We start from the raw sequence: 21,316 nt of genomic DNA on the forward strand, positions 1-21,316 counted from the left end.
GGAATGCCGTCGGGGGTGGTGGCATCATGCTGGAGTTGGCAGAAAAGGCGGAGGATGATCCTTTGAATGTGGAAGCTGGTGGGGTGATAAGTGAGGACAAGGGGGACCCTATCATGGTTCTGGGAGGGAGAGGAAGGTGTGAGGGCGGATGCGCAGGAGATGGGCCAGACACGGTTGAGGGCCCTGTCAACCACCATGGGTGGAAAACTTTGGTTAAGGAAGAAGGAAGACATGTCTGAGGAACTATTTTTGAAAGTGGCATCATCAGAATAGATGCGGCGGAGGCGAAGAAACTGAGAGAATGGGTTGGAGTCCTTACAGGAAGTGGGGTGTGAGGAGCTGTAGTCGAGGTAGCTGTGGGAGTCGGTAGGCTTGTAATGAATATTGGTGGACAGTCCATCACCAGAAATTGAGACAGAGAGGTCAAGGAAGGGAAGGGAAGTGTCAGAGATGGACCATGTGAAAATGATGGAGGGATAGAAATTGGAAACAAAATTAATACATTTTTCCAGGTCCAGACGAGAGCATGAAGCAGCACCGAAGCAGTCATTGGTGTACCGGAGAAAGAGTTGTGGGAGGGGGCCAGAGTAGGACTGGAACAAGGAATGTTCCACATATCCCATAAAGAGACAGGCATAACATGCATTGATTAATTAATCTTATCAGACCCCAGGGGATAGGGATCAAAAATATTATTTAACTCTGTTGAGTATGACACTGAGAGAGATTCTGAGGTCGGGAATATACAGAAACAGCTGTGTAGACAGGTTCACTATCAGACAATACAAAACTGTCAGCCAATCAGGGAGAAATTAAGTTAAGGAGTTACAAAAGGAACAGGAGATAACACACAGAAAACATTAACTCATGTTTTCCAGATTCACTGTCGAAGAACTAATGCTAGTAGCACATTCAGCATAGGAGATCTCATCCACAGTCTGAGAAACCCTCTATTGGCTCAGGATATCAACAGAGCTCATCGTGAAGGGTAATATCCACTTGGCTTATTGTAGTTCCCAAATAAGGAACCTTTACTACAGCAGAAGATTGTGATGAGACTGAGAAAGAAAATATTATAGGATAGGAAATCGAGAGGTAAGAGGAAGTAAGCTAAGAAAATAGCCAGTTGTCCCATAGCCTACCAAAACCCACCATGGACAAGGAGGAAGACATGAAAATGTTAACAATCCTGACTATGTTTAACTTGTACCTTATGTGGGTGCAGATAAATGTTAAAATGAAAGTGTAAGCTTTGTGGGAAAACCAGGAAAGTATTCTTGGAGCATAGCCAGAATAAAATGAACTTTGTGCGCGATTAATTATCTAAGTGTGGTGGCTAGCTTGCTTTTTTTAACTTCCCTGTTCTTTGTATTCTATGTCTTGTAGGCTGTTGATTGTGTTCTAATTTGATGCAACATGCCTTGTAAACTCAGAGATAAAAACAAAAAGCTGCGGATGCTGGAAATCCAAAACAAAAACAGAATTACCTGGAAAAACTCAGCAGGTCTGGCAGCATCGGTGGAGAAGAAAAGAGTTCTTCTCCGCCGGTGCTGCCAGACCTGCTGAGTTTTTCCAGGTAATTCTGTTTTTGTTATGCCTTGTAAACTGTCTGTCTTTGTAAAACTGTCTGTTTTGCATCTGATGTAATTACTTAGTTAACTTACTGATTACCTGACCTATTGTGAGATATTGTGTTAGAAATTAGCCAAAGGTATAGTATATTTAAAATCAACTTGAAATAGGTAAAGGAACAGGTTGGTACTACAGTTAGTACTGTTTTACCAGAAATTGCTTAAGGTTTCATTGCCATAGAAACAAGACTGATAAGATGGTTAGCCTTAGGTAATGATGGCTATCCCAAAAAGGGCCCTTGGACAGACAAGGCCTCATACTGCACTGGGAGAAACTGTATGAGTAAAAAAAGTCAATTAGCTAACATAGATATTGTTATAGAGAATAAAGAAGGGCAAGTTAATAAGATAAAAGCAAAAAACTGTGGATGCTGTTGAAGAATCATACGGACTCGAAAGGTTATCCAAACAAGTAATTCTGTTTTTGTTTTGGATTTCCAGCATCCGCAGTTTTTTGTTTTTATATGCTGCCAGACCTGCTGAGTTTTTCTAGGTAATTCTGTTTTTGTATCTGTGTTTCTCTCAGCAGATGCTGTCAGACCTGCTGAGTTTTTCCAGGTATTTTTGTTTTTGTTTTAGCAAGTTAATAAGATCACTCAAGTTAATAAGATCATTTAAGTTAATAGGATCACTGTGTGAAAATGCTGGAGCCAATGTATAAATATTGCTGTTGAACGTTTTATCGTTGAGCAGATTTATTGTGACCTGCTCCCAATGGCCATTGTACTGTTTAGCGCTAAATAAATTGTACTTTTTCCTGAAGTAACCTGCAGTTGCTGATTTATTCTTTGACAAGACCTTGGTTGAAGGTTGGTGCTGACCTTTGTTAACTATATGGCTGTACTTTGCTCATCATGTGTGATTCTATAGTAACTTTATCAAAGTAGCCAGCCTCGCTTCAGTTACTAAAAGCAGCGTTCTGAGCGACCTCACTGAAATGTTTGTGAGGTTAGGGCTACCAGGCCAGTAATAGGTGACGGTGCATTATTTATATCATTGAGTCACAGCAGAGAAGGACACCATTTGGTTCATTGAGTCCATGCCAGTTCCCTGCAGAGCAATCCGATCAGTCCCATTCCCCTGCTTGATTAGTAGAATTTGCAGTATTTGTTGAGGCATGGGGATTAAAATGTCGGCTGGCCTTTCAGTTCAGGATTGGGAATCAGAAATGGGGGCTAGTTCCAGATCCCAACACCGCACAGCATACTTTAGGCACATCCACAGTAATCTTCAATGCTCCAGCCAATTAAAGGCCAGGGAATGGGCTCACTGTCCAATCATGTGGAGTGGGACGGCCAATGGGAAGCCCTCCAGCACCCAGAGATTGGAAGCCCCACTGCTGAGGTGGGACCACCCACTGCCAATCTGAGCATGGAGACTGAGAGAGACAAGAAAAAGGAAGTTTGTTTTTACTTTTTAACAAGTTACAGCTGCCTGGCTACAAGGAGCAACCCCTCCAGGGGTGAATAGCTGATTCCTGCAACTGTAGCACAGCAGCTGTCATGTGTCTGGTGCCAGAGTGGGGAGTTCCTTGCATGAACATTTGTGCTTCTTCCACCTTGCCCTGACCCAACATGTTCTCTTGAACATGTGTTAGAAATTAGCTATAGGTATAGTATATTTACAATCAGCTTGAAATTGGTAAAGGAACAGGTTGGTACTACAGTTAGTACTGTTTTACCAGAAAGTGCTTAAGGTTTCAATGCCATAGAAACAAGACCGATAAGATGGTTAGCCTTAGGTAATGATGGCTATCCCAAAAAGGGCCCTTGGATAGACAAGGCCTCATACTGCACTGGGAGAACAACTGATAGATACTTAAAACAACCATTGTGCAAAGCTGTGCTGGGCTTTTCATTTAATCTCGCTTATTAAGGTGCTTGCTGAAGTACTTGAGTTCATTAGTGTTTGGAAATAGAATAAAGCTTACTTTAGGGAACAACAACGTGGTTCAACAGTCTGATAAGGAATAAGAACAACTGAACTGAAAGGCCATTATGAACAACTTGTTCACAGGTCTTCCAAACAGCGTTACACTTCAATAACTGATAGCAGAATAGATAGAAATAATGACATTTTTGGGAGTGAGTTTGGTGCCAGAGATGAAATATTACTGGGAGGATGCAACTGGTCAGCGAGAACAGTTTTGAAGTAAAATGGAAACGATGAGGTAAGGGTGATTGATCAAAGCCAGAAGGTAGGTGTGATGGCTCAAGAAGCTAATGGCAGGTGAATGGCATTAAAGGAGAACTTTTCAATCCAAGGTTTAGACAAAGAACTCAACATTCTATAGGGCATTTTGAAATAAAGCAAATCATTATAGGGAGAAAAAACCTTGTCAGTAATTCAGCCAGGTGTCTACTCTGGTAAAAGGGTATAAAGTAAGAGACATTAGGAAAGTTCTGTGCAGTAGGCGGTGGAAAAGAACTCTCAATGGGGACTCTGCTCAAATACTCCTAAGGGGCTTGAGAGGTGAAGGAGAAGAATGAAAGAGCTGTTCTCATATGCCTGCTGTCCTGCTTGATCTGGACCATTACTTGCTACTTGTCATAGTCGTCTGTTTTTGCTCTATAACTAGTGTGTTATATTCTGTCTTAAATTCTGATTAAACTCAACATCCCACCATAATGGTTGCATTCAATCCTGATCGATTAAGATACTTGAGAGTTAGCATTATTTAAAGATTAAAAATAGTACACATGGTTCCGGTCATCATGGGTTGTCATTATTGCTAACTGGAAATTGGATTAGACCTTTCATGTGTGCCTGATATAGGAGTCACAGAAATACAAGCAATATATAACAACTATGTGGGTTCCTTATTATAACTTGATCTGGAACATATATACACACCACATGTAAAGGAGCACATTTATATATATCTAACTCTGTCGGTCTACACCCACAATCCCTGGGTCATCTAAGACATGATGTCACTTCCTTCAGTGGCTCTCCACTTACAGTCTCTTAAAGTGATCCCAAGTCAAAGGTGAGTGAAGTGTTAAGCAGGTGAAGTGCCTTCCAAAAAGTTGGTAATCACCTGTCAAGCAGTGAAAGCACTCTCTTTTTGAAGAAGTGCTTTGAGCAGCAACCTCTCACCTGGCCAAGGCTGCAGCTCTTCAGGGTAACTGATCAAAGTCTTCCCAGCCTTCTCAATTTCACTGAAGAAGTTCTTCCCACTAACATGTCTCATTGACCTGATGAGTTGCTGACAGGTTAGGAAACTGGTCCCATGCCTGGATTCAGAATTAAAGCAGTTTGTAATTCTTAACAACCTCAACAATTACTTAATTACTTGCCCAACAGGTCCAAGGGGGTTCCTGCTTACCTTCAATACTGTCCCAAGCAAAGTTGGGAGTGGGCGGGATCACTTTGGGTACCCAACCTGACATCAATTTCCTGGATTTTCCAACCTGCTTGCCCTCCAAACCTGCAACCACCAGTCTGGGAAAATTCTACTTATGTGTCTCTGTCCTGCCTCTTTGTGATTGTGTGTTTTGTTTTGACTAAATCACAGAGTTCCACTATATAATTTTCTTTTTGAATCCTGGAAGAGTTAGACAGTGTATCTTTTTATGTGGGTTGAAAGATGTGATGTGCATGTTATCTTTGACATGTTTACATATCTTGCATACGATTCTCATTCTCTCTCCTGTGTGTCTGTGTGTAGATTGGGCCACAGATTTGTGGAGATCAGCATTGGCTCCTGCAACTCTGTAACTTTAACTAATTTTTTAAACTTAATAAAACATTGATACCATTTCTAACAACACATGACTTCACCTACTCTCTAAAGAGGTAGCGATACATAATCTCCTTTGGAAACTAAAGTGTGAGAAAGTCACTTTACCTTGTTTTCATGTGCTTTGCCCATAACATTTGTGCTTAGAATTACAGTGGTAGGGGTTACCTTTATTTGCTGATTTAAAAAAAGCCGGAAGACAGAAACATTGCAGACTAAAACTTCTGCTTAATGTCCCTTCTTCCATTAAGACAATAAACAAATTGTTACCAGGAGGCATATTTGGGAAAATATTTTCCATAACTTGGTAATAAAGGAAAATGGTTATGATAAAATCAGGTACTAAGCATTTACTGGAAAATGAATTAGGGCCCAGTGGCTTTTAAAATGTTACTACTATGCAGCACTAGACATGAAATGATCATTTTGAAATTACTGTCACAGTTCAGGCCAAGATCAACTTTAGTCACATTGCTGCACTAGAGAATTCTGGTTGATGAAAACAAAATCATTATAATGTCAGTTTTTCTTTATGTTAGTTGATAAAAGTGATACCATCTCATTTCATAGAAAGGTCTTGGTACATCACAGTAGAACATGAATGGTCCATTACATAAAATTTAAATTTTATGAAATGTTGAGTAGAAAGTTTGAAAATATATTTAAACTTTACGTTGGCTCACAGAACTAAGACAACGAAGACTGACTCACCAAAGACTGCAAGGTCTTGAAGCTAAAACAGATCATTCGGTTACAACTTCCAGGTAGTTATCAGCTCCAGCTGAATCACAGATGACAAAAGAACTGAGAGAAGTAGTTCCTGTAACTTACATAATAATTACAACACAAACATGGGGTTAGAAAATATTACCTCATTTCTTAGATCACGAGCATTTATTGAATTTTGACTCAGGATTGTATTCAGATTTTTTCAGATGTAATTCTCAACTCCGGGTAGGGACGGAAAACTGGAAGTAGTGAAGTGGGCAATTTTCAGCCAACACACCTAACTGATGGCTAATCTGATACAATAGATTTCTGCCTCACCTAGGTTACAAATTATTCCATTAGTGTACTACAATCAAGTTATTAGATTGAAATAAAAGCAAAGTGAATAGGCAAAAGGCCGTACTTTGCACCAGGGGCTTTGAAACCATGACTTTTCTAATTAGAAAGGAACTGAAGACAGCTGTTATAATCACTATTGGTCTCCAATCAACCTTCTCTCTGAAGCAGAAGTAATGCGATCAAGCCCCTCTCCAAAGCCTTGGGCATGTAATCTAGGCTAGCACGCCATTGGAGCAGTGAAGGAGTGCTAAGCTAATGGAGATGTTACCTTACAGCTGACTTTAAACCAAAGTCCTATCCACTGTCTCAGGTGGATGTAAATGACCACATTGCATTATTTTAAAGAAAAGCAGGGGAGTTGTCCTGGCCAATATATAACCCTCAACCAACATCTCGAAAACAGATTATTTGTTCATTTATGTCAATGCTGTTTGCAGGATCTTGCTATGTTAAAATTGGTTGTTGTGTTACATTACAATTTTGACTACACTTCAAAATTGCTTAGTAAGTTGCAAAGTGCTTTGAGGTTGTGAAAGGTGCTATATAAATGCAAGTTTTTTTTTGTTAATACCAGGCAGAATCTTTGGACAAATCATCAGCATTGCAGCAAATCCCCATGAGAAATAAGCATCATGAAGAAATCCTGTGAGAAATCAGAGCATCACAACTAAACTCAGGGGGAAACAAGGGAACAGCTATAGCCCTCAGAGAGGGAGAGAGAGGCTAGAAGACATGGTGTGAATAATTAACGTATAGTTGACCCTTCATCAGAACTAAGACAAATAGAAATGAGATTAAATATAAACTGGTAGAAGGGGGTGGGACAGGAGAGCTTGTTAGGGGGCCAGTGATAGGTGGAGGCCAAGAAGAGACTGCCAAAGATGTCATAGACAAAAGGACAAAGGGGTGTTGACGGTGGTGGGTAAAATGATCCATTGAACAGGGAGAGTTTAAATGGTTATGAAAAATTCAAACACAATAACAATCAGTATTCCAAACCTGAAGCTCACAGTGAATCCTAATGAGAAATTACATTTCCAGTCAATCTCTGTAAAAGGGTGATTGCAAAAGAGTACAGGGAACAAGTGCTGAAAATCATTCAGCCATTTTCATGTGATCCATTAGCAAAAACAAGAAAGGTCATTCTGAGACTTTCAGTTTTGTTATGAAGAGGCTTTTTTAAGGAAAAAGGATGATGATTCATACTTTTGATACTTGTGACAAAGTGATTTTGTGAGCTGTGTCAAGCAACATCTATGGGACTTCCTGAGCGGGGTGTTAAGGACCCTCTACCTCCTTATCACTGTCGCTTATGCTGAGGCTGATCCACAGGCATAGAATAATACAATACTTTCAGCGCATGTACATTAAAAATCCCAACATGAAACCACTATTAATATTGCAGTAAAAGACAGCATAAAATGCTAACACATAAAAATAATGTTGGTTGATGTAGATTATTAATTTGCACTGTAATTTCCAAATTGGAGGATATAAGTATACAAATAAGTAGCCCTTAAATGAGAGTTGAGATTAATCCCCATTCCCTCAGAGTTTCAGATGCTTCAAATGCACAACTCCCCATCGCCCAAAAAAAGTTCATGGCATGTTGATTAATGTCAGCTTGTCTGTTCTTTTCACAGATACTGTCTCATGTGCTGTGTACTTTCAGCATTATCCGTATTTTAGTTTCAGGATTTACAGCATCTGTACTATGTTGCCTTATATCTTTAAATGGAAGAGCACCTGGTAACCGGGAACTTATTGCTCTGGACCAGGCCTGGCTACATGCATATGTACATGACACCAATGACTACACTTCAACAAGAAGTCTTTGGAGCAAATCGGGCCAGAAAAGATGCCATGTAACTGTATTGATGGACGTGAAGATTAGGACTGTATCACTCAGTTTAGTTTAAATATTTAGATATGGATTATGGCATTATTAAATAAATCAACGGCAGATGCTACTGTTGATCATTGCTCATTTTTACTATTCAACATTATTATAACAAGGGGGATGAGAAGTAATGAACTCGGAGGAGGAAGGTTCCGAGGCGCCTCCCCGAATTGGGGGAATTCCCACAGCAATCTCCCAGCCTTTAAACTCTCCGCAGGTCGGGGCAGGATCCAGCGACGGCTTCATTGTGCAGCGCATCAAAGAGTAAATCCCAGGCAGCCAGATGGAGTTCAGAAAAGCGGTGAGTAGTAACTGGACGGAGTAAAGAGTGATGTACGAGCCAGAGATTACAGATGAGTGTAGGGACCCCTGTTATTGGAAACTTAACAATTCCAAAAAAAAATTCTGATAGAATAACATAGTGGAGACCTTAAATTGATGACTACTCGGGGTACGTGGAAGGACTTTCCACTGTTTTCCCGCTAGTGATCCACGCTGTGGCATCGGACAGTGAAATTGGGATCCGGACAGGCAGGTGCCTGTTGGTGCGCCAGTTAAATAAGCAGGAAAGTGATCGACAACCTATCATGTCCAAAGTTCGAGTCATAGAGTTATACAGCACAGAAACAGGCCCTTCGGCCCATCGTGTCCGTGCCGGCCATTAAGCACCTAGCTATTCTAATCCCATTTTCCAGCACTTGTCCTGTAGCCCTATATTTGTGATTGGTACATAGGAATATGGTTAGTTGTCACACCAAAGGCAGAAATCTATCAAGGAGTTCAGGTATTATAATTTACTAAATATGAGCAGCCTGTAATGATCCGGGAGATTACAGGGCATGGTTTCTGATTGGCAAATGTATATACTCATTTTAACATGCCGGTACTATATTCCGTTTTAATACGTTAACAGCTGTCTAAAAATAGCACACAAAAGAGAAAAAAATGAACGTCCATAGCCAACGTTCGCTGGTTTGAAAAGATATAACAGCTTTGAAATCAGAAACCTTTTATTTATTTTTATTATTTTATTTTCAATTAATGTTTAAAATGTTCCTATGTTATAATAGTTACTACACTTCCAAAGAATCGTATTCCAATGGCCAAGAGGCACTTTGAGATGTCTGGTGATCGTGAAAAGCCTTATATAAATGCAATACTTTTAGTTTTTACTTGCAAAACATGGTCGTCTTCCTTATACTATTTATAAAGCATGTTTCTGAACTTTTAGCATGTACCTTTCTGTTGTCTGTTATCATAGAATTGTGATATGTGACCATATGTTGTCATAGAGATTCATGCTGGACTGGTTACTGTTAGGACTATTTAAGAATAATTCGATGCTATATTAAGAAGGTGGCTGGTTGATACCCTAGAAACATGAATTCAATACGCTGTAAGACATCTTTTTAAATCCAAAATGTTCTTGCCTTTTCAAAGATGACTTTAATCAATGGACTGTTTTTTGAGATGAAAGGGCTCAGGATTAGTTCCTACAATAGTCAGAAGTGTTGGTCTCCATTGCAGAGAATGGCATTATTTCATCAAGCATGTGGCCTTTAGATCAGTGAAGTGGCACATAGGAAAGAATATCTTAGCCTAAATCTTCCAATATCCAGAGCAGCGAAACCTGGACTGAAGTTGGGAGATGCATGTCAGGACCCACAGGAGTCCTAAAGCACAGACATTCACTATAATTACCCGGGAAGTTTAAACTTCCAAAGGGCTGATTTCCACTGCCCAGGGCCCTAACGTATGTCGCTGAAACTAAGTTCAGAGCAGAGACTTGGACCAGATATGTGGGACTTACTTGGACACTTACCTGGAAATGTTACACTGGTTAGTACCTGGTCTAACTCAGTGATCAGTAAGTGTAGCTGAACTGAGGGCCACATCCCACTCCCAAATAATACCCCAGACCCAACTACCACCCTGACCTGACTACAACCCCTTGACCCATCCCCACCCAAAAAGATCCAACTTCCTCCCTGACCTGACCCCCCTCCCCAATCTGTCTATGCCCCCGACCGATTACCCCAACTTTGCTACCTCCACCCAGACCCCTCCCAACACAACTCGACTTCCCTGCCCTCCCAACCTGACCCACTCACCCATCTACACCCTCGACCTAACCCCCAATCCAACTACAACCCAACCTGAGCCATCTGCCCACCCAGACCTGACTACACCCCCGATCTGACTGGAGTCTCTCTCCCACCAACACACCCAGGCCCGACTAACCCCCTGGCCCGACCCTATTATCCACCTGAGTTGACCCTCCCCAACCTAATTACCCCTGATCCAACAGCCCCCTCTGACCTGGCACTCACTGGCCAGACAGCTTGCTCCCATCCCACCACTTATTCACCCATCCACCTGCTCACTCACCCACCCACTGACCCATCTACCCATCTCCTCACTCACCCACCCACTGACCCATCTACCTATCTCCTCACTCACCCACCCACTGACCCATCTACTCACTCACCCACCCACTGACCCATCTACTCACTCACCCACCCACTGACCCATCTACCCACCTACTCACTCGCCCACCCATTGACCCATCTACCCACCTACTCACTCGCCCACCCACTGACCCATCCACCTATCTCCTCACTCACCCACCCACTGACTCATCTACCCATCTGTTCACTCAGCCACCCACTCATGCACCTACACACCAAACCATTCACTCGCTGAAAGATTTGAGACCTCTAAAAGCTTACCTGAATATGGCAGCTAATGTCGTAAAAAGGGGGTGTGTCCTCTCTTCACCTGCTTTCTCCAGCTTTTGTTGATTTTTCACAGGATTGGCTGTGCTGATCCATTGTTGCTGCAGCTGGGATCGGAAATCCCAGCTGAAATAACATAAAAAGGTTGCGTGGCAGAAATCTTTGTGGCCAGCAGCAATGTGCGCAGCAGTGATGCTGATCTGAAGATCTGGGCCAATGTAATCACTATCATTTGAATATATATTTGATAAATATTTTATAACTTTTTCAGACAGGCATTTGACAAGTCCCTTTGAAAATAAAGTATCCTTCCTGTGATTTTTCTCCCTCTTTAATTATATTTAACATTTTGGTTTATAATTTCAGTTGAAATGAACTTTGATTTACTAAATCATGCATGTTTCTCTGACTTCCTCTCTCCACAAATATATGTGTGTGGGTGTATATATATATATATATATATATATAAATATATATATAGAGCCTTTATTCTATATATAGATATAGATATATATATATATCTATATATATAGAATAAAGGCTATTTTAAACAAAAAGAAATTGCATTATTTATAATGTTAACCATGATTCCCTACAATTCCTTTTCTCCCTAAGCAAGAAATATTGAGGAAAATGTTCTGCTTGGAACATGCACTTCTGATGGGAGCTTTATTAACCACCACAGATATTGGGAAATTAATGATTTATGCAGTGAACAGGCAAGATTTGCCAAACTCAGAATGTCAACATCTAAATATTATAATAATTATATTAACAATTATCATGCAATGTTAGCAACCCACTTATGAAAGACAAGCAGAAAACCCTGTCTCAATAATTTTTCCAGTACCAGGAAAGTTAAATTCTCAATGCACTACCTTGATATGTTTCTCATTTACTATGAAATGGTGACTTAACATCATAATTTGATTTAAAAAGTCACTTTAAATATAATAAGATATTTTTCTTATTATTAATACTTTATAAATTATTGAATATGGGTCTTTTTATATAACTCACATGCCAGGATTGACTAAGTCTTCAACTAACCTACCCTCACATTGAAGAATTGCTTGCTGAATTCAATACCTCCCCATAACAGCATGACTGAGACAGGCCCCTAAATATGGGAAGAGTGAGAAACAGGAACTCCATGCTACTAAACCTGGAGTGCAACTTGGCAGGGATTCCAGATGCCGGCTCAATGTATTTTAAAGGAATCTTTCTGTCCATCCGTTCCCTGAGGAGAAAATAAACCTTTTCATCATGTCAACCACAGGTTCAGCCAGCAATCACTTCCACTCACTTAAAGAGAATCGGTTTCATTTTTATTCCTGAATACTAACAGAAAGCGGCCTGTCATTAAATAATATAGGAGAAGACAAATAAAAAACATGTTTTCTTCTGATATAAGTTTATCTCCAGTATTGTGCCCTTATTTTATTTCTTTTAAACTGTTGGCAGTCCATAATTTGTTGCAGATGTGTCAGGTGGTCATGGATTGGAGCTGTTCACCACTGCCCTCTCCCTTTCCCAAGATAGGCACATAATCTAGCCTTGGCAAGCAGGAAAACTTCTCTGTCAGTGTTTTAAATGTAGGGCTGCATTGATTGTCCAACTAGATACTGCTTCTATAATTGAAGTTAACCTTTCTTTCTCCCTAGTCATTGCTCAACTTGGTTATTGCCTTTATTATTTATGCAAGTACAGAGAAATGCATAGCATCAGTACCTACTTTTCAATATGAAGACCGAACCTGTAGTCGCTGCCCTCCAGGACAATATATGAAGGTGCCTTGTACGAAAGACCGTGATACCATTTGTGCACCCTGCTCAGCAAATCATTATACGCAGTTTTGGAATTACTTACAAAAATGTCAATACTGCAATAATTTCTGCAAAGAAGCTCAATACATTAAACATGAATGTAATGCGACTCACAACAGAGTGTGCGAATGCAAAGATGGATACTTCTGGAAATATGAATTTTGTATGAAGCAGAAAGTATGTCTTCCTGGATATGAAGTTAAAACTGCAGGTATCAAGTGTTTTATTTTGTAATTTGCCTAGTTGAAATGTACATCTTTGTTCGAATTTTCAAAATTGAAAACTACTTAGAATTTAGAGCACAGAAAAAGGCTGTTTGGCCCAATTGGTCTGTGCCACTGTTTATGCTCCAAACAAATGTCCTTACACTATACTTTATCTAACCCTATCAATATATTCTTTTATTCCTTTCTCACTCCTTCTACCTTCCCCTTAAAGGCATCTATGCTATACGCTACAATCACTCCATGTAGTAACAACTTCCACAGTCTAACCATTTTTTGGGTAAAGAAGTTTGTCCTGAATTTTTTATTGGATTTATTGATGCCTACCTTATACTTATGGCCTCTCATTTTGGCCTCCCCCACATCTTTACTCGCTCCACCCTAACGAATCCCTTCATAATTTTCAAGACTCCATTCAGTCACCCCTCAACTTTCTCTTTTCAAGAGAAAAGAGCCCCAGCCAGTTCAGCCTTTTTTGTTAGTTATAACCTATCAGTTCTGGTACTGTCTTTGTAAATCTTATTTGCATAACATATTACACGCTTGGAGTATGTGATCACTCATAAATGGAAACTTTCTTTCCCCTTTGTTTTCATAGATCTGACTGCATAATAAAGATTTGAATGTATTCTGCTTCCAAAATGACGACAGACGTTTGTTAGTTTTATTGAATTTATAACTCTATTAGAAACAAATGTTTTTTTTCCCTTATTCCCCTTTTCCCCTTTTTCCCCCTTGACTATGTTAGTCAACTTTGTGAGGTCTTTTATTTTTGTATGTACTTCTTTAAGCAGGATTCACTTATCTGTTTTCATTAACCAGGCACTCCATATACAGATAGAGTTTGTGGGAAATGTGCTCGGGGTTACTTTTCATCAGTGAGTTCTGCCATCGCACAATGTAAGAGACACACAAACTGCACTGAACTGGGCTTAAAGCTGGACATCCTTGGCACTGTGTGGCATGATAATTTGTGCAGCCCCTGCCAGCCCCATGGCTCCAGAGGTATTTCAATAGATTTTTAAAAATTTTAACCTGTGTAATTGAATGGAACATGTTAAACAGTTAAGTTGTACCTCTCCAGGCTAAGCAACAAGCTCAGAAATGGCTTTGTATATTTATGTCAAAGTTCACTATGAAGTATTTTTTGCCTTCATGTAATACAACAGTACACTGCTTTTAACTGCATATTCAAGATCATAGACTATGCTTGTTTGTTGGGAAGGTAGGATCACCACATTGACACTATTTGAAGATCTCCAAATTAAATTGCATAGAAGTGGAAAAAACCCTAGCATTGAGTTGCTAACGTCAATAATTATATGTAGACTGCACGTCTGCTCTGAGCACCAAGGTGACCCTGTTCTTTTGTGAAAGCCACAAAGATGTTAACATCTGCTTAAGCAGGAAACAAGCTAACTTGTTTACCATTCATTCTCTTGTTAATGAAAATTTGACTTTAGGGAAAAATTATCTTCCGAGGACAAATTCCATGCTTTTTCTTCAAATGCTTGGGAAAGCATTTATAGCACCTCCAACCATCCTTATTCAGAAGAATAGAGGTTCTGAGTATATAATCTGTATGCTGCTGGGGAAGAGGAATGTGTTCATTTAACAGTAGATTGAAATATGGTATACACAGGCACTCTCCTATTGATCTACTTTTTCAGGATGAAAACCAGATCTTATATAGTACTCAAAATTTTAGATCTGCCTATTGAATCTATAATACCGCTATTGTACTTTCACTACTTGTACTAGGCTGACTCTCATTCTGAGAACGCTGTCATCAGTATTGTCTTCTGAGCATTAGTTTGGTGAATCTATACATATCGTGTGGCAGATTTTCCTCTGAGCCTCTTTTCAAGCTCAGACTCAGTGCAACAAGACCAGTGTGTGCCTGCACTGAAAGGCTTGAGGACCAATGGAAATTGGCCTTCAGGTCTCACCAACAAACTCAGTAGAAGCTGCTGGCACTGATCACACTTCTACAGGCAGCTTGACCTAATGATGAGATCAGTGTTAGGCTGCCTGCTTCGTGAGTTGCAGACTTTGTGCAAGTTCGGGAGGAAAGAAAGATGCAGGGGGTCAAGATTGACTCCTGCAGAGTTGAAGCAGCACTTCTGCTGGTGTCCTGGACTTCTGCTCCTCCTGGTTCCACAGACAGGTATTAAAAAATAGCTTTTCATTAACGGCTTCTTCGCCACTGGAGAATCATACACTACCCATCTGTGGCTAATTTCAGGAAAGGGCCCTTCAACAGGCATTAAATTCCTGATTGAAAAGGCCTGATGCCTGGGTATAAACATCTGCCTGAAAATGCCTAAAAATGGACTCCACAAATTTTCAGCAGGCCCAATTCCTATCCAGATTGGGCACAGGCAGCCCCATTGCAAAATTAGTATGCATTGAACAATGCAGGTTGCACACCACCAGCTACCTGCTGCCAAACTCTTTGAGCAACTGATCAGGGGACCTAATGGCCATCTATGGGAAACAGCATATTCCTTTAAAGCTTCACTTAGCGCTGCAACATTTGACAGCCTCTTGGAATGTGGTGCCTTCCCCTTTCTAACCTGCTTTTGGTGCAAAGACTACAATTTTGCTTTCATCAAAGGACCATAAGACCATAAGACGTAGGAGCAGAAGTAGGCCATTTGGCCCATCAAGTCTGCTCTGTCATTCAATGAGATCATGGCTGATCTGATAATCCTCAACTCTACATTCCTGCCTTTTCTTCACAACCCTTGATTCCTTTACTGATTAAAAATTGCTCAAATGGTTTTGTTTTAAGCTATTCAAGGCCTTTAGCTGCTTGCTTATTAAAAGAGAAATGAAAGAGCAGCAGATGAAGATCACTTCCGCCTTGTTTGTTGTGACTTTAAAGCAGTTGTGATTTAGATATTTGTGATTCATTCCTGACCATCCATCATTTTCCATTAAACCTATATCATTGCCACCAACGCTAGCTCTTTGACCAGAAAAAAATCCTAGAATAGCTGAGAATACATTGTGAACTGTGACTCAGCCAAAAGATGATAACAACTGTGCAAAATTGATTTTGTGACTTTGTAATTGGCTCCAAACCAATTGTTATTCTCAGCATATGGACCTGGGAAAAGACTATATCTAAGCTTGCAGCTGAAATCAAACCTAAACGAAATTTGGTTTAATTCTATGTTTCAGAAGGTATTACAGAGTGTGAACAGGCACTTTTTTACTTTGTGGCACGACAAAAAATCGAGCAGCGGAAAGTGTTCAGTTTTGGGAAGGCACTCCTCAATGAGACCAGAAGAAGTGTGTTGGAAACATGGAATGACAAGCAGAAGCATCAGCAGATTATGCTTTTCCTGGACAAGTGGAAGATGCAGCAGAAGGAAACCATAACCGCAGAAGCCTTGGTTAAAATTCTGAGGGCTGTCAAACTTAATAAAGTTGCAAAAAAAGTGTCAAAAAAGTTCCTCAAAGATAAGGTCACTGCAGTGCAGAAAAATTGTGCTGTTTCAGTAAGTTAGTGGGCAGAGATGCTTTGAAAATATGAGTGCAGCTCTGATCTAACTAATCTTTTTATAATTAAAGAAAGCTAGTTAAAACAAAACCCACAGTATTCATCGTTTTTCACAACCTTTTCCTGATTCATTGCCTTTCAAGCATTTTTGCGTAATTAATTATCAGTGCGTTCTCATGCTTTCTACATGGCAATGTCTCAGCCAATCAGAGTTGACTTGCCAACCAACTAACATCCCTTTCTCCTGGACTATAAATTGTTGCGGTAGTTTGAAATTGGGCATTCTTGTCTTTGCCTTGATAAGTGCAAGATAAAAAAATCTTCAACAACATGTCTCTCTTTTCAGTAATAGCTAAGCTTTTCTTAGCACATCTGTATAAGAATTTAACAGATTCCACTGTAGTGATATTGAAGCATTCCTTCTTATATTCTTCAAAATGGTACAATTTATTTTTGTTTGGTAATAGAGAACTTGAGTATTGCTGAAAAAAGAATTTGAATTTGAACAAACCTGGGCAGTTAACTATTTCATGCTGCATTCCCTGTGGTAACGCCTCCACCAATGCCAACCAATTAGCACTCTCTTCTCGCACAGTATAAATTGTTCTCGCCTTAGAGTTGGTAATTTCTTGTGAGCTACCCTGAAGAGTGCAGGATTAAAAGCTTTGATAGCATGTCTCTTTTTTTCAGCAATCCACAATCTGTTTTCATAGTTTGCATAATTGGGCACAAGTTTGTCAATAGCATTTCACCATCTAGATTTTACTATATTAAGGAATGTTTCTCGATTTTATGGTTTTATTCAGTATTCACCACACCAATAGAAAGTGTTTTTATGCTTTAAAGATTGTTAGATGTGCCATGCTGTCCAAATCCTGTTGTATTCATGAGTGTTGCTTTTTCCATTTGTAACAAGTGTCCAATTTACTTTATTATTCTGATGTGCATAATCTGTATATTTCAATACAGTTTGTCCATTCTGTTCACAAATAACCAGATGTGTATTTTTAATCCTTATGTACTGTATAATTCAACTGATTTTTTTACTGCTGTTGTGGGAACAGAGTACAGAAGATAATATTGGTACAGAACTAAGAGGAAGGCACATCTAAATTTTAGTGGCCATATATTAAATTGAAACTGGCTACATGTGTGGAACATAAATCCAAGCTATTGATAAGGTGCCAATTTATAAAACAACTATAAATCATAACCTAAACATTTGGATCAAGTGCCGCCAAGATAGGAAAGAAGCATTCTGTAGCAAATATTTTGATTTTAAAAACTGGGTTTAGTCAGGAATTTCTGTGCAAATCTGGCATTTTGTTTCTTAAGCATTGGGACCTCAGGCTCAATTGGTTAAGGATTGAGGCTATTGATTTATAGCAAAAGCAGTAGCAGACAAATCAACCACACTGTAAATTTGCAACAGGTACAGTTGTGCGGTGATTAGTAATTTAGAACATTAATGTGTCAACAGATCATAATGATTGTATATCAGATCACAGCAATGCTTACTGTAAAAATGTCAGCCTGCTGACACAATTACCCAACAAATTTCTCTCTGAAAAGCTAAGAGCTTTAAGCAAAGAGGGACAAATTGTAGTAAACGAGCCCACAACAAGAGTAAGTAATTTAGTCAAAAGTCAAGAATGTTCTCAGCATTCCCCCTCCCACAAATCTCCTTCTGCCATACAGCATTCCTTAGCTAAAAGGATACCGAACCAAACTCCTCCACAATGCTACTGCAGAGCTGACATTATGGAATGCAAAAGTACTCAGAGTGCCACGCATCATTTTCTTTCTGATGCACCGCCTAGTTTAACTCTGCATATCCTACGGCTGGTTAAGAGCGGAAATCTCAGCAGAGGGATAATATATAAAGATGAGATTTACATACACTTTTCCTTCATTTGAAAACTACCTTTTCTATTTTTCATTTGTGGGTCCTTATTTTGGTTAAGGTCTTGTGCAAGTGTAAAATAAACAAATTGAATTATTTCTAAAGAAACATAATTTGCTTGTGCAGATTATACTATTTTCAATAGGCAACATAGGAGATGCCAGAAATATAGTGGCCTTCTTCCATACACTCAGTAAGCATGTTTCACAAATTGGGCTCCATGTTTTTTAAAAGAAAGAGTTAGGTAATGGATTCAGGAAGGCTTTATATCTGTAAAACTGAGAAACACTCCAGTGGGCTGTGAAAAATATGCACTCTAAAGTTCTCATATATAGCCAGCTGTTTGAATGTTTAATAAGGAACTGGGCTGAAAGATATCTTCTGATAATGGTTAATGGCTGCCTCAGTTATTTTCGTTTGGATGTGTTTTGCATTGAGAAATCATTATGTTATAAAATGCATTATGTACCACTTTTAGAAACTGCTAAAGTTGCCAGTATTATATGTTATGATTTAAATACAAATGATATTCTTCAAAACATTAAAAGTTGTCAGATATTATATTTAACAACGTGAGTACAGACAATATCCAGAAAAGTACTTTTGAGTTTAATTGCACATCTACAAATGCATACAGTCACATTTAATTGTCCGTTTTAGTATCATGGACCAATCACAGGCTACATATATGAAAAATTCAGACTTTAAGAGAATCTAATGGTATTCACAGAAACATTAAAAAATTATGGTATAGATGGGGATCATTCGACTCATCTTGCTTGTGTCAGCTAAAAAAGAGCTACCCAGCCTCATCCCATTTTCCAACTCTTGATTTGGTTACACAACTTCAAGTGCATATTTAAGTGTTTTTTAAATGTGGTAAAGGTTTTGACCTCTACCACCCTTTCAGGCAATGAATTCCAGACCCTCACCACCTTCTGGTAAAAAAAATCTCCTCAACTCTCTGGATTAATCCTTCTGCCAATTACTTTAAATCCATGCCCTATGTATATTGACATCTCTGCCTAGGGAAATATGTCCTTTCTATCCACTCTAGACCCCTAATCATTTTATATGCCTCATTCAAATTTCCCTTCTGCCTCCCCTGTTCCAAAGAAAACAAACCCAGGCTACCCTATTTCCTCATTGCTAAATTTCTCCATTCCTGGCAAAGATCCTCATTAATCTATTCTGTACCCTCTTTAGTGCAATTAAATCCTGTAATGGGTATCATATCAGCAGTAAATTACAGAGTCAGAGTTATAGAGTTATACAGCACAGAAACAGGCCCCTCACTCCATCATGTCCGTGCCGGCCATCAAGAACCTATTCTAATCCCATTTTCCAGCAATTGGTCCATAGCCTGATATGCCACGGCATTTCAAGTGCTCATCGAAATACTTAAATGCTGAGGGTTCCTGCCTCTACCAGCCCCTCAGGCCATGTGTTCCAGATTCCAACCACCCACTGGTTGAAAAAATTTTCCCTCAAATCCCCACTAATCCTCCTGCCCCTTACCTTAAATCCATGCCCCCTGGTTACTGACACCTCCGCAAAGGGGAAAAGTTTCTTCCTATCCACCTTATCTATGCCCCTCATAATTTTGTATACCTCTATCAGGTCCCCCCTCAGCCTTCTCTGCTCTTAGGAAAACAACCCTAGCCTACCCATCTCTCTTCATAGCTGAAACACTCCAGCCCAGGCAACATCATTGTGAATCTCCAATGCACTCTCTCCAGTGCAATCACATTCTTCCTATAGTGTGGAGACCAGAAATGTACACAATACTCCAGTTGTGACCTGACTAGCATTTTATACAGCTCCAGCATAACCTCCCTGCTCTTATATTCTATGCCTCGGCTAATAAAGACCTTCTTAACCACCTTATCTTACCTGTACTGCTGCCATCAGGGATCTATAGACATGTACACCAAGGTCCCTCTGATCCCCTGTACTTCCAAGGGTCCTACCATTCAACGTGTATTCCCTTGCCGTGTTAGTCCTCCCAAAATGAATCGCCTCACACTTCTCAGGATTAAATTCCATTTGCCACTGCTCTGCCCATCTTACCAGCCCATCTATATCGTCCTATAATCTAAGGCATTCCTCTTCACTATTTACGACACCACAAATTTTCATGTCATCTGCAAACTTACTGATCATACCTCCTACATTTACGTCTAAATCATTAATGTACACTACAAACAGCAAGGGTCCCAGCATCAATCCCTGTGGTACACTACTCGTCACAGGCTTCCAATCACAAAAACAATCTTCGAGCATCACCTGCTGCCTCCTGCCACTAAGCCAATTTTGGATCCAATTTTCCAAAATTCTCTGGATCCCATAGGCTCTTACTTTCTTGACCATTCTTCCACGTGGGACCCTGTAAAAAGCCTTACTGAAGTCCATGTAGACTACATCAACTGCATTACCCTCACCTACACAACTAGTCACCTCCTTGAAAAATTCAATCAAATTTGTTAGACAGGGGCCAGGATTTGATTTATGGCGGCTGGCTGGACGGGAGCAGGGGCGGGTGGGTGCGGAGCCAATCGCCAACCGCAACTGGCTCCATGCTGCCATTTTCCTGAGATCAGTGGGAAGGGGTGGGTGGTGGGAGGCCAGTAAACACCAGGTCCAATGTCGACCCGGCAGCCTATTCAGAAATGGCGCAGGCAGCCTTCCAAAGGCTGCCACTGATATCGGACAGGAGGATGTCAGATAGCACTCTCAGAGAGCGGGCCAGGCGGGAGGAGGCAGGTCGACGGGGCAGTCG

The 21,316-nt window shown here is 40.1% G+C and overlaps 1 protein-coding gene across 3 annotated transcripts; it reads left to right on the forward strand.

The window, feature by feature from the left end:
* The first annotated feature begins 883 nt into the window (after positions 1-883).
* Positions 884-19,078, forward strand: LOC121279429 (tumor necrosis factor receptor superfamily member 11B-like). Of its 3 annotated transcripts, none has more exons than XM_041190673.1 (5): positions 884-1,095; positions 8,458-8,642; positions 12,741-13,113; positions 13,949-14,131; positions 16,313-19,078. In XM_041190673.1, the coding sequence occupies exons 2-5, from the start codon at positions 8,625-8,627 to the stop codon at positions 16,639-16,641; spliced, it is 903 nt and encodes a 300-aa protein (XP_041046607.1). In that variant the 5' UTR covers positions 884-1,095; positions 8,458-8,624; the 3' UTR covers positions 16,642-19,078. The 3 variants fall into 3 exon arrangements, with proteins under 3 accessions (XP_041046607.1, XP_041046608.1, XP_041046609.1); XM_041190674.1 differs by having other exon boundaries at positions 884-988; XM_041190675.1 differs by lacking the exon at positions 8,458-8,642.
* The last annotated feature ends 2,238 nt before the right edge of the window (positions 19,079-21,316 follow it).

Source organism: Carcharodon carcharias, chromosome 6 (assembly GCF_017639515.1).
Source record: "Carcharodon carcharias isolate sCarCar2 chromosome 6, sCarCar2.pri, whole genome shotgun sequence".
Taxonomy (NCBI): Eukaryota; Metazoa; Chordata; class Chondrichthyes; order Lamniformes; family Lamnidae; genus Carcharodon; species Carcharodon carcharias.